The 13,404-nt window shown below is 40.1% G+C and overlaps 1 protein-coding gene across 2 annotated transcripts in view; it reads left to right on the top strand.

Moving 5' to 3' along the window:
• LOC146199505 (mitogen-activated protein kinase kinase kinase 20-like) overlaps positions 1-13,404 on the top strand; it is a 45,664-nt gene that overhangs the window by 9,900 nt on the left and 22,360 nt on the right. For both annotated transcript variants that reach the window (XM_084594999.1, XM_084595000.1), the window contains exons 8-17: positions 1,821-1,961; positions 2,096-2,170; positions 4,289-4,343; positions 7,189-7,240; positions 7,625-7,760; positions 9,035-9,079; positions 9,560-9,590; positions 10,636-10,772; positions 12,097-12,156; positions 12,656-12,982. In XM_084594999.1, the coding sequence (XP_084451125.1) occupies positions 1,821-1,961; positions 2,096-2,170; positions 4,289-4,343; positions 7,189-7,240; positions 7,625-7,760; positions 9,035-9,079; positions 9,560-9,590; positions 10,636-10,772; positions 12,097-12,156; positions 12,656-12,982 (1,059 nt within the window). The remainder of the gene's footprint in view (positions 1-1,820; positions 1,962-2,095; positions 2,171-4,288; positions 4,344-7,188; positions 7,241-7,624; positions 7,761-9,034; positions 9,080-9,559; positions 9,591-10,635; positions 10,773-12,096; positions 12,157-12,655; positions 12,983-13,404) is intronic.

Below are 13,404 nucleotides of genomic sequence, written 5' to 3'. Positions count from 1 at the left end.
GTCATATGGATGTACGCATCTGTACGCCCATGATCGTCACTGCGTATCCTTCCGTTTAGACCATACTAAGAAAGCTCAAGAATTTTTATGTCGTATAAGTGTATTAAAAAGCTGTTTGTTTCCAAAAGCAGTTAATAATTGGAATAAATTTCTGGAGAAGGTTGTTTCAACCTTGCCATCTTTTTTTTTTTAAATGCTTTGGCATGTTTGTTTTTTTCGAAATAATATTTCTGTCACCACCATGGGTTCTTTTTTTTTTTTGTCTACTTGCTTTCAAATTTCTAAACTCAGTTTGCATTTTTGAATGACAGTGTGTGTTCTTGTTATGTACTTTGATTGCGTTTGTGGAGTGTACCATGCTTCCACTCAAGTCAGTGCACCTTACTTAATGAGAGCCTTATTTTACCATGCCTTCCTGTGTTTTACTCTCCCTTAGTACTGGTTTGTTTTCAGATTAGGATGTGTTGTATTGTATTCTTGTTTGTTTTGTTATTTCACTTGTGTTTCTTTTTTTTCTCCTTTTGTATTTAGTGGGTAGTCTGCACAAAAATCCCAGTTTGTGTTAGGCGGCCAGTGTGTCATGGCTCGACAGATATGAATCAGTCGTGACTTCAGTGATGGCTGCGAACATCATATCTTTAGCTTCACTGGATCATCTAAAAAACATTTAATTTTTTTTCTCTTTTTTCTTTTGAATCTCAAATGTGTTCCAAAGTAAACATTTTGTCAGGTTTTCATGTCATGCCCAAGAAACGTAGAGGTTTTTATTTGAGGGAAAGGGTTTGCACTATATGTAGATGTTCTGCTGGCAGTTGTTGTCTTAGATAGCCATGTGATGCTGAAGGACGCTTGGCAGCTGTATCAATAAGTGTTTAACACAAACCCAAGCTGCATTGTTTCTAATAAGTTGTGTTTGTGTCTCAAAGTCTAAGTATATTAGTCTAGCTGGACAGTTGCTTCAAAAATTTTGAAGAGATTTGTTGTGACATGCAATCGTAGTAAAGGACACTGAGGATAACTCCATACTGCAGATTTTGTTGATAGTGAAAACCATTTTTATGACCCTCTCTGAGTTTGTTGATTTTTGTCTGGCAGTAAGACGCATTTATTGAAAATAAAATTGCATTTAAAAACTTCTCTACGGCTTGATTCAACCTCCCAATTTGTATACACCAAAAAGTCTCTGCTCTGTGATCACCATACTGAAGTGAAAAAGTCACATGTCATGTCCTAGCCTGTGGGATCCGTGTATAAGAAACTAGGTCAATGCACTGCAGTTTAACTGCCGTATCCGTCAGTGATGGTTACATCTGTTATCTTTTTTTTTGCCTTTTCTATGTTATAAAACCTCATTTTTATGTGAAAGTAGCATTATTAGATATGGTAATCTGGCAATATAGGCTAACTTTAGTTTGCCCTCATTGATCCTTTGATGCATCTTGCATACACAGTTCTCACAAACTGCAGGAAGTGTGTTGTACCTGTTCCTGCTGCCTTTATTACCTGCTTCCTTATGTGCTGGTCAAAATATATGAGCACAGTGTGCACTAGCAATCTTGCCTTCATTAAGTGATGTTGTGCATCATTTAATTTTTACATTGACGAGGAGATCTGCACAAAGAAACAGACAACGCACATACATGTATACACAGACTTACTAGCACACAATAAATATTTCAGCATGCATACTTAGCTGCCCCATCTAGTTGCCATTGCACTTCTTATATACTGTCTGTGCAGATGGCTAATTATTGCGCCACCATTCTATGACGGACTATTAGTTAAACTGCCACACCTGGTGTCTGCGCATATTTTTGCAGGTGATTCAGTGTTTGCCATCATCAGAAACATGTGACGTCTGGTCCTTTGGTGTGGTTCTTTGGGAGCTGCTCACTCACGAAGTTCCCTTCAAAGGCATTGAAGGATTCCAGGTGGCTTGGGCAGTTGTTGAAAAGGAGGAGGTGCGCATCTTCTTTCATTCTTGCTGACTTTCTCAGATTTTCATTTTGCTTTATCTCATAAGAGTATTTGTGCTTTAAGAAGCTCACTTTGTTCCCTGTGTCGCTATTTCCATGCTTCTGCTGTCTTTGTTTAGCGGCTGACCATTCCGAGCACGTGCCCTGCTGCCTTTGCAAATTTAATGACCGCCTGTTGGAAGACAGATCCTAAGGTAGGTGCACATTCTTTCCCTGTCCCCTGACGCATTTTGGAGTGAGCCTGGTTGCCATTTCTTAGGATTTATTTCACTTTTACAACATTGATGCATTTGTCTGTGTCATTCTTTGCATTAGACACTTACTAAGTCTAATTGAAATATGCTGATGTGAATCAGTACATCATGTTTTAAAGAGGCAATCGGTAAACTTTGGAAGTTTATCTTGCTGCACAGGCTCCACCACTCTGTATTTCTTGTTTCTGTGGTAGATCATATCAGATATCTTTTTCCTTTGCAGTTTTTATTTAAATTTCTTCAGTGTTATGCCCTCATTTTAACTTTCATATGCATCACAGTATTTTGCATTTGCTACTGTTACTACAAGGGAGGGGACTCAAATTGGTGAGGTAGTCTGCGGCTAAATAGTACACACTTGCATTCTTGGGAATACCAGTGATTAAGGCCAGTGTCACAAAATTTAGGGTTCTGAAATTAAACCAACTTCATTGGCTACTTTTCAGCTCAGTTGTTTCAAAAATTTGTTTCGTGTTCTATGCACTATCATGTCTGGCGATGTGACCAAGCAATCAGTGCCTGAAGTCAGTGCATCAGCATTACCAGTTGAACAAAACAAAATGTTATGACATTAGAAAGTTCAATAAGTTGCATTTTGCCTTGATGACTGGGGCAAAATAAGAAAGTAAATGAGGCAAAAGAAGATGTCATTCCGAATCTCTATTACTCAGCCTTGCAGTCAGTCCACACAAAGTTTACCCTGTAGGTATCTGCAAAATCTCTGTGACCTTGTATCCAACATTGTATTGGGAAGAACCTGGCATTGCTTTATTGCATAATCCACTGCGGATGTGTGGCAGTTCAACAGCCAAGCTGTGCACATAGCCTGGCTGCACGATCCTTTTCACTTCTTTGAATATCTTTTTTTTTTCTTTCTTAGTGCCACAAGTCAGCTATTTCATGTTGTGTCTATTGAATGGACTTATACAGTATGAGAACATGAGCTTTGAGATTTTTCTACAGGTCAGACCAATCAGTGCTGTTCCAATGTTGGAGTGCATTACACAGGTAGTCATTCTTTTCCATCAAAAATAGTGTACCACAAGATTTCAAACGACCGCAACATATTTGCGGTTCTGTGTTGGGCCCCTTTGAGATTCTAGATGCATGCTCTCTGGAGCTCTTTCACCTCATATTTGCGATATTTGACAAACAGTCGTTTTCCTTTGTTATGTTTGGACTGTTCCGGAGAGCCATAAAGAAGACGGACCAAAGCTTTGGAACAGGCAGCAGCACAGTTATTATTACTTTGCGCCCCCAAAAACCACAACATATTTGTGTTTTGTTCCTCATGTAGCCTGGTGCTAAAGTAATTATCTCTTAAGAACGTGAGCTGCAACATATTTGAACTTTGGATAAAATATGGCCAGTAACCAATTGTAATAGTAAGTAAATGCTTATGTTCATCCAGAACTCTCTGTTGGTTTAGCTGTCTAGTGCTGTATTATGTAGTGTGTAGAAATTTGTGAGTTTTCAGCAGCTTTCTCATTCACCAATGCTCACTCTCTAAATTTTTTTTCTTTTCTTCTTGAAATGGGGTAATCTTGTTGGCCTAAAGGGGATTTGAAGTAAATGTATTTTTGCTTATTCCTTCTAAATTTCCTGGCAGTTTAAATTTACATTGAGAGGTATGGGTCACTCATGGAATTAGGTTGTTGAGGGAATGGTGGGATTATGGACAGGCTAGGGAGGATTGAATCTGAAACATGCATTTCTCGGACTTCTCTCCAGAAATAAAGAAGAATGTTAGAGTACAGTTAGAAATATTTACAGGTCTTTCTTGTACAGTTACGGCCTGTCCGAAAATGCGAGGGCAAAGAGAATTAGTAAATTAGTTCACTTTGGAATTGCTCTTGGAGGTGTCGTCAATTTGAGTGGTGCGATCCCATTTAAATCATACATTTCTTGGACGTTGACTTGTAAAAGAAAAATAGGGTTGTCACAGCTTTCTTGTGTAAAATTTTTCTCTGCCCTCCCCCCTCTATTGCTGAACTATGTTTAAGGTCTATAATTTAGCTGGAAAAATACAAGTTTATTGTTGTGTCTTTATGCTTGCAGGAGCGGCCTTCATTTTCAACTATTTTGTACCACTTGAATGCGATGAGCGAAGATGGTGAGTGCGAGTTCATTATGAGGATGCCACTGTAAACATGGAGAACATATTTTTTTAGGCCTCGTGCCAGTCAGCATGCATTTTAGGGCCATTTTATACATTCCAGCCTTTGCAGCATGCTAAGGATTATGGATTCAGTTCAAAGCTGCTTTTATCATGTCATTTTAGAGTGCAGCTCTTTGGCACCCGTTGCTGTGTTTTGCACCGTTGCAATTCTCCTTTGTAACCAGCTCCACAGTCAAAAAAGAATGATAGCATAAAATAGAGCATCAAGGAAAGGTGTGCATGAATTTTTCAGCGCTGTAAAAGAGGAACTAGTTACTAACTAGTAACTAGTGACTAGTAACATAATCGTTGGCGTCGCTTTTGTCCCTCGTAACCAGCTCCGCAGCCAAAAAAGAATGGTACCATAGGATAGAGAGTAAAGGACAGGTATGCTTGACTTTTTTGGCGCTGTAAATGAGGAACTAGTTGGTATATCGAAAAAATGGGCCATAGGATAGAGCATGAAGGAAAGGTGTGCAACTAACAAAATGGTTGATGTAGTTTAATTAGATAAATATTGGAGCTAATGAAAATATTTATTTTTTCACAGAAAAGGAAAGGCGCTATGTCTGTCACACCTGTTCTGTGTACACCTTAACAATGTGGTAAAGGAAGGGAGGAAGATGGGAGTGAAAGTGGAAAGAGAGGAAGGGGTGTGGTAGTGGAGGACTCTGGAGTAATTCTGGACCACCTGGGGATCTTTGATATGCACTGACATTGGAGAAACTTAATTAGAGCCAGTCAAGTGGTTTACAGCAAAGGAAAGGCCCAATGTCTGTCCTGTAGAAGCAGACCTGGTGGGTATGGAATATGTGTGAAAAATAAAAAGTCTGTAATTGTACATACATGTCTCGCTCAAATTCTTTGAATCATTCTATCGAAAAGCGGAAACAGCTGATGAGCTGCGCTCAAATTTTGCATTAGGATATAACGTAATCATCGGCAAATTTTTTGATGGTCTTTTACCAAAACCTGACGCGGTGGTGCAGTGCTTAAGATGCCCAACTACTGTGCTGGAGTACCCGAGTTTTGCTGCCTTTTGATGGAGGCAAAACGAAGAGGCTTCCGTGTGCTGTGCAATTTCAGTGCACGTTAAGGATCCCCAGATGGTCGAAATTACTTTGAAGCCGTTCACTATGGCACCCTCTCTTTCCGCTTTCACTCCCACCTTCCTTTCTTTCCTTACAGTGCGGTTCAGGTATCCAGGGGCAAGTGTAACAGATACTACACCTTTCCTTTCCTGTGAACCAATTATTATGGAGAGGCAACTCTGAGTTGTGCGATGTCCATGCATGTTAAAGGCCCATAGGTGGCCAAATTACTCCATAGCATTTCACTACGGGACCTCCTTCTCTATGCTTCCACTCCCATCTTCCTCCCTTCTTTCAAGTCTGACAGATACTGCGCCTTCCTTTTCCTATAAACCAATAAAGATATACAAGAAAAAATATGAAAATATGATCTTGACCTGGTTAGGTGTAGGTGTCCACAATTCTGTGGAGTCGACTCACATGTCTAAATTAAATTAAAATTACCCGGGTTGGTGGTGCGGTTGGGATCCAACCCCACCAACGGCTGGCGGCTGAGTTTTGATGGAGGCAAAAGGAAGTGGCATCCTTGTGATGTCAGTGCATTAAAGATCCCAAGGGGGTCGAAATTACTCCAGAGCTACTGTACTCCTTTCTCTCTTTTTGATTTCACTCCCACCTTCCTCCCTTCCCTTATGGCATGGTTCAGGTGTCCACAGAACAGGTGTGAAAGATACTGTGCCTTTCCTTTCCTGTGAACCAATTATTATTATTAATTATTAAATTTAAATTATGAAAAAGCCACGGATTGAAAAGCGAGTGTTAAAGAGGCTATCGCTCACTAAAAGAGCAAACCACAGTATGCAGGCTGGCTCCCAGTGATGGCCCATCGTTGTTAATGTACCACTGGGACCCAAAATGCATACCGTGCTTTGCTTCCTGTGGAACTTAGTCTCAAGGGCGGTCTACTTGGCAAGTTACACACCACCTAATCGTTAACCCTGACCCTTCTCCTATGTAGACCAAAGTACTGTCCCTACAGTTGTTTTTCTCCTCCTCCTTTTTTTTGGCAGCCGTAACTATAACTTAAAAAATTATAGTGCCATACCACGGCAAGTGTGTTGCTGTTTTGCGCAATGATTTTTTTTTTTTAATTCGAGAAGGTTGCAAACAATGATTTGTTTGGAATAGATATTTGCAGAAGTAGTAAATATCCATAAAGATGTGCTATTAGTATTTGATCCACTTCGCATTTTATTTGTGTTAAATTCAGTTTTTAGTTTTGTTTTCTCGGCATTCATTTTGATAGCAGAGCTTCACTTTTAGTATTCAGTTCAATTTTGAAAGAATACTATTTGCACACCTCTCGTTGCACAAAATAGGCAATCACAAGGAAGGACAGTATGATCGCATCCAGTTTTGTGATAGTATAATCTTCAAAACTATCTCACTTCAATTTAAATGTACTCGATTTTAACTGTAGAGTTTCACCAGTCTGTAGTTCTGGGCTTTTGGGAATGAAGAGGATATGTGCAAAAATTCAAATAAATATCCTTAAAAACGAATATTGGTGCAGGCTGCTTATGATGCACGTGAAAATAATGTGCAGGTTGTTTATGATGCACGTGAAAATAATGTCTATTTTTCTTGTAGCTGTACAGCAAAGCAAAGTGATGCTTCTCTTTTTCTAGGAATAATTTTCCTTATATATATATATATTTATGCAGCATGCTTTTGCATCTTTCTTTCTTTCTCTCTTTGGCACTTTTCAGATTCTCTTTGCAACCTTGCATCTGCATATTTAAGTCAACGCAGTGTTTGGAAGTAAGTTCTTTCCACCTTGCTAAAGCACTCAGCCACAATCAGCTGCTAGTAATTATGCTTTCTCGAAATTCTTGCTACTTTTATATGTTTATTGCTTCGAGGCAGGTGCTCTGAGTATTGCTTAGGGGCATGTATGTATACTTTCAAACAACTAAAGGAAGCCACTGGTGTCCTTGTGTATACTAAAGTTCTTGTTTTTGACCCATTGTTAGCACATTTTATTTGTACCTTTAGCTTCTTGTTAGATTCGGTCCATGTGGTTTTTGTTCGCAGCATGTCGCAGCTGGCTCGTGTATCTCTTCCATGACTTTGACCACTTTTGGAACACTGGGATGAGTTGCGTGTAATTTTGCACACTTTTTTAAAACGCTCGTCTGTGTGCAGGCAGGAAATTGAATCTACTTTGGAGCTGATGAAGCGTGCCGAGCGTGACCTGAGTCAAAAGCAGAAACAGCTGGAAGAATGGGAAAGCCGTTTACAACAGAAGGAGCAACTGCTTGAACGACGCAAGGGTTGCATGGTGGTGTACCATTCTGCCAATTGCAATTATTGGAGACATTTTAGGGTTTCCGCTCTTTAAAAAGAAGTAGAAGTGGTTTTTGATGAAGTTGGTAGAGAAAGCATATAAAGTCGTTTTGCGCTAGCATTTAAAATGGCTACATAATCACAGATTAAAAGCTCAGGCTGCAAGTGTTATACATTGGTCCCTTTTAAGCTTGTTGAATTCTAAAATCTCTTCATCTGCCCTTTAAGAAGAGCCTGATGTTTGTGTAACAAATGGGAATCAATAGCTCCACATTTGTTACACATTGCATCCCAGTTAACGTGCACCTAAACAAGGAGTTCTGGGAAACCAAGTGAATGTATAAATGGTATGTGGTAGTGTGTCTTATGCCAAATATTTAACAGGATAGTTGGTTAACCCTGCTGCATTGAAGTACATCCACCCTTAAAGATGGGGCTTTTTTTAGTGGCTAAGAGCAATTTTTTTTTTCTTCATGGAGTCATATTTTTTGTCTTCATTATAAGCTAAAAGCCTTTTTGTAAATGTAAAAACATGTTCAATACTTAAGAATAATTGCACTTGTTGATCATTTAACATAATAATTATGCATAATATTTAGCGTCAGAATAATTTTACACATAATCGTCATAGTTACACCCATCATCATTAAAGAAAATAAATCTCTGCCTGCATTTTTGTAAGTCATTCGCTTTCAGTGGGAACACTCCAGCTGAGGCTTCAACCCGCCCTCTTCCCTTCTTATTCCTTGCTTTCCTTTTGCACTGTATTTTTGAGCAAACAGGAGCCACATTTAGTTGTGTTTTGTTTGCAAGACTGTCATTTTCATTGCTGGTGCAATAGTGTTGTGGAGAAACTGCCTTTAACAAGTGAAGGGTTTGCTTGCACATTGATCCTTATTTTTGGTTGTGCTGACTTTTTTTTTTAACAGTTCATAAAAAATAAACAAATTATAGCATACTACTTTCACTTTTTTACCTGATCTAATTAAAGAAACTAAAATTTCATGCAACCAGCTGCACAAAATTCTAAGGGGCTTTTTTTACAAGAAGTCACTAAAAAGCATTCACATTGTGGTGAGCATGTCACACTGTCCTGAGTTATATACCAACGTTTCTTTTCTATAGCATCAACTTGGTTCCTTTGTAGTTCTGAATAGGTAGCTACCGCAAAGGAACATTCTTGCACTCCTGTATTGTACAACCAGATACTTCAGTTATTAATACACCGACGGGGACATAAGTGTGACCTGTATGAACTGCATTTTGCAGGAGCTGTACGTTCATGATGTGAACACATGGACAGTGGATCACGTGGTGAGTTTGGACTTGCATTTAAGGCACACTAACGACTATGCGGGTGGCTTCATAGAGTAGGGTTGAATCTAAAACATTGGGAAATTAAAAACCGCAGCAGACACAGGGAGGTGACAACACAGACAACGCAGGCAGATTACGGTGATCTTCAGGGGTCAAGAACACATAAAAGGCCCTACGTTTGGAGACACATAACTTAGGAGGGTAGATGGAGGTAGTTGGTGAGACATCGAAAAATTAAAACCGCAGCGCACACAGGACAGAGGGTGGCGATGACACAGGACAGCCCTCCTAAGTTATGGATCTAAAAATGAGTTCAGTATGTTAAACATAATTACACTAATGTCTGCATGGCTCTAGAAGAGAATTGTTTGGATTCAACATGGTCCAATCCGTTATACTTTCATGCTCTTGGCAATTTTATTGTGTGCCGGAATTTCGGATGGTTTTATACTGATTCATATTTTTTTCTCATTTCAGTTCCTTTGGGTGCAGCAGTTGGGCTGTGACGGTAAGACTTTGTGAAATAATTTTTGGAGACCGCTAAGTTGGAGCTTAGTTGTCTGTGCATTAATATATACAGGGCAGTTTGCTTGGCTTTTACCTTGTCGCTAGACTACTCCTTAGGAACTTATGGCTGCTGACATACATGCATGTAAACAGCCATTGTAAGAATGATTGAAAAACCACCTTTACATCTCTGTGGCGTATTGTAGCACTGTTGATGTCACCACGTAAAGCAATATTAGTGAGACAAAAGAACAGTGCACCCGAGCCAGACGGCACCTCAGCTCCCACACGCTTCTTCTTCGTCCTCCACACCGTGTTCCTCATCTTCTTCATGCATCTAGTCTGTAACAATATTTTTATACAGGTGCACCCAGATTGCATTTGCATATGCAGTTTAAGTGTCGAAGTTGGGCTAAACTCAGGTGGCCAAGGAGTTCTTGCAGTCCCCCCCCCTTTTTTTTTAAGGAGCTTGTACTCAGGTGGCCAAGGAGTTCTTGCAGTCCCCCCCCTTTTTTTTTTAAGAAGCTTGTGGTGGCTATCGCTCTTTTGTTAAGCACACTGCCCATAAAATGGTGCAATGCATAATAAGTCATAGACCTGTAGGCATTTTCTAGATGCTGTGCAATGTGGCTTGCTTATTATTTTTTTTTTTTTGTAATTATAAACATCAAAATTTCACACATGAGTATCTGTGTCTTGCATTTATGATGAGCATTTTATATGTTACATTGTAACAGCTATCTGGGCCTCACTGGATCATTTATGAACACATTTCAGCCAAGGTAACCTATCCATAAACACTTTTGAATCAAATCAGAGTTTTAACATACTGAAACTTAATTGCGTTTGCAATTCATTAGCATGAGTTAGCAACCACAAGGTTTATACCCATGTGCATTGAGCCTGGTACTATAAGCCTCTGAATTGCAACAGGCGAATGATCAGTATGTTGCTTTTAGTTGCTCCCTTTATTTCGTGCCCACCATTCCTGAAGCTCACCGTGGACTATTTCCTCACTATGTTAATCTGTTCTTTGTCTTGTGCAGAGGCCACCAAGGACCTGGAACAGTATGCCGAGTTGTTCCGAAGCCAACACATTGCAGGCAAGCGGCTGCTGCTTCTCACAGTGGAACACCTGAAGGACATGGGCATTGCCCCACTGGGGCATAGACTGGCGCTGATGGTGCGTGCCAAGGAAGCTTCTTCACTTTTCATGCCTGCTGTACAGCAAAGCATTCCTGTTTTTCTCTTCTCACTGCTTGCAAGAGCAGCCTTGCGGATTTTAAGATTTTCTCTTTGTGGAAATGTAAAGTTGAAAGGAAAGGCATTTTAAATAAATACTAGTTGCCGTTTTTGAAGCTTCATCAGAAATATTGTGCATTTTTACCTGCGAAGGAAAAATGTTTTGTGATGGGACATAATGCAACGAAAACAGGAGAATTGAGACTTGCTGCACTTTTCACATGTCTCTTTCACGGCGTTCGTGTGCCCTACTGACTATGTTGTTGGTGAAGCAAGTGTTAGCTAGGTTATTGTTAGCAAGTGGAATCTTCTGTACTGATAACATTATTCACACTGTATTTATTTTGATAGCTTTTATAATTTAGCTGAAGTAATGCCATTAATGTGCTCATCCTTCTAGTTGATGCTTTATACTTCATGATCTGCTTGCATGCAACGTCTCTCTTGCATGCAAAAGGAAAACATTGTATTCAGAGTGGTCTGGAAGGTGAATGCCATTACTTTCAAGTGATTTTGACCCCTGGATTTATAGTGAAAAGGTTAAATATTGGCACCTGTAACTTCATAAGAAGCTTAAATGTGGTATGTATATGTGCCTCAGTTTTTCTGACTAAAAAACTTGCATTACCATTCAAAATTGCTTCAGGAAATATTGTGGGGTGGCTGATTGATTGAAAAAGGCTAAAACTCGGCAATTTCTCAAATTCCATTTTTCCTTTCAATGTGGTCCTCATCAAACTGTGCATCTGCACTTTCAGGAATGCTCAGAATACCAAGTGTGCCTATTAGTGAAATATAAATATGCACCTCGTTTGATAGTTTGGTAGTATTTAGCATGAAAAATATTGTACACAGTCACACCTTGTCTATTTGCCAGCAGTTGAGGCTGCTGGGACAAATGTGGCCCACTGTCATATACTATAAAGGTTTATGGTTTGTGGTTTATGGGGTTTAACGTCTCAAAGCGACTCTGGCTATGAGAGATGCCATAGTGGAGGGCTCCGGAAATTTCGACCATTTAGGGTTCTTTAACGTGCACTGTTATAGCACAACACACAGGCGTTTTTGCCTCCATTGGTAAGCGGCCGCGGCGGTCATGTTTTGATCCCACATTCTTGGGCACAGGAGTCGAGCGCCTTAATCACTGTACCACCACGGCAGAGCCGTATATAAAGGATTCTAATAAAGTTGCGGCAGGGGCCAGCAAGCCCTCCTGTGGTGGATCTTTACCTTAGTAAGTGACACCATTTTTGTCAACTTTGCAGGATGAAATTGAAAAGCTCGCCATGGAGAACAGGCGCAAGTTTGAGATTTCACAGCGTGAGGTAAGTTCAGTTTTGCATGAAATGATTTGGGATCCTCTTGTCTTATAGGCTTTTAAGATTTAACCAATCAGCAGTTGAATTCATCGTTAAGTGTTACCAGTCAAACTCTTTAGCGCACCTTTAAGGAAACGCTTAGAAAAATTTGTCCTAATTATAGTCTACAATTTCTGGTTTTAGGCTTTGCGTTTTAGTATGTACATCTTTTTTTTCTGCCTTTTTTTTTTTTGCCGGTTCCTATGAATATGTATGCATGTATGTGTATGTGTACAGTCATGGTTATAATAATAAAAACATACTCCACCATTTTGTATCTTTATGAAATAAAATAGGAAAGTTTGCTGCATTTATGCATACGTGTACAATTGGCAGTTACTTGCACAAGTATAAAATATTGTTAGTTTTTGCCAGATAATGCATGAGAAGAGTTTAATATTGAAGCACTTCTTGTGCTATTTGCTTTTTGGCTTTTTGGTTAATTCTGTGCCCTTGTCTCCCCCAGTCCATAAGCCATGACCGCAGCTCCTCCACCTTTGGGTCCTCTGCTCTGGGATCAGTGAGCCTTGCGTCAATGACATCCTTTGGGTCCCTGGGCTCCAGGGCACCATCAAAGTCTGCTCCCACCTCAGAACAGGCGCTGCTGAGGCTGACGCTGCTCTTTGGCACCCATGTTCGGCTGGGTGCAAGCCCCCGCGAGCACAAGTGGAAGGCCTTTGTGGAGCTAGACACAGGCGAGACACACTTGGCCAGTGATGGTGCTGCTCGTTTCATCAGCAATGTCACGTTCGAGTGTGCCCAGTCTGGGCTCTTCCTCACGCGCATCGCTCAGGTAGGCAGGAGAGTCCCGTTTCCTATCACATATTTGTGAAAACGTTGCAGTTATAATGCTTTGCAAATGGTTGGAGCAGTCTTTTGGTCTTGCATTTGCTATTTGGGGTGCACGGGGTTTTTAAAAAGTTAAGAAAATTGTCTCCCTCTTTGTTTCTATCAAGTGGATTTTTATATGGGAGATGGTGCTTATGCTGGTTGCTAAGTCGCCTTACATAGCCTTGTAGTTCAGCATGGAGCCTCCCACTTTGTCATCGCTCGTAATTGTAGTGGAGCCACTGGTTATTAGTAATCACTTATTGATCGCAGGTTACTGATATTGATGATGTGGTGCTAAAATTTTACTTTGCAATGTGGATTTGCGCATAAAGGATGTTCTGTTTCTTTATATAGCTCTGTAAATGAAAGTTCTTTTTGTAATTA

This window comes from Amblyomma maculatum, chromosome 2 (genome assembly GCF_055883805.1).
Source record: "Amblyomma maculatum isolate TAMU_Amacu chromosome 2, ASM5588380v1, whole genome shotgun sequence".
Taxonomy (NCBI): Eukaryota; Metazoa; Arthropoda; class Arachnida; order Ixodida; family Ixodidae; genus Amblyomma; species Amblyomma maculatum.
The sequence above is the reverse complement of the archived record's forward strand: the minus strand, read 5'-3'. Positions and strand labels throughout refer to the sequence as shown.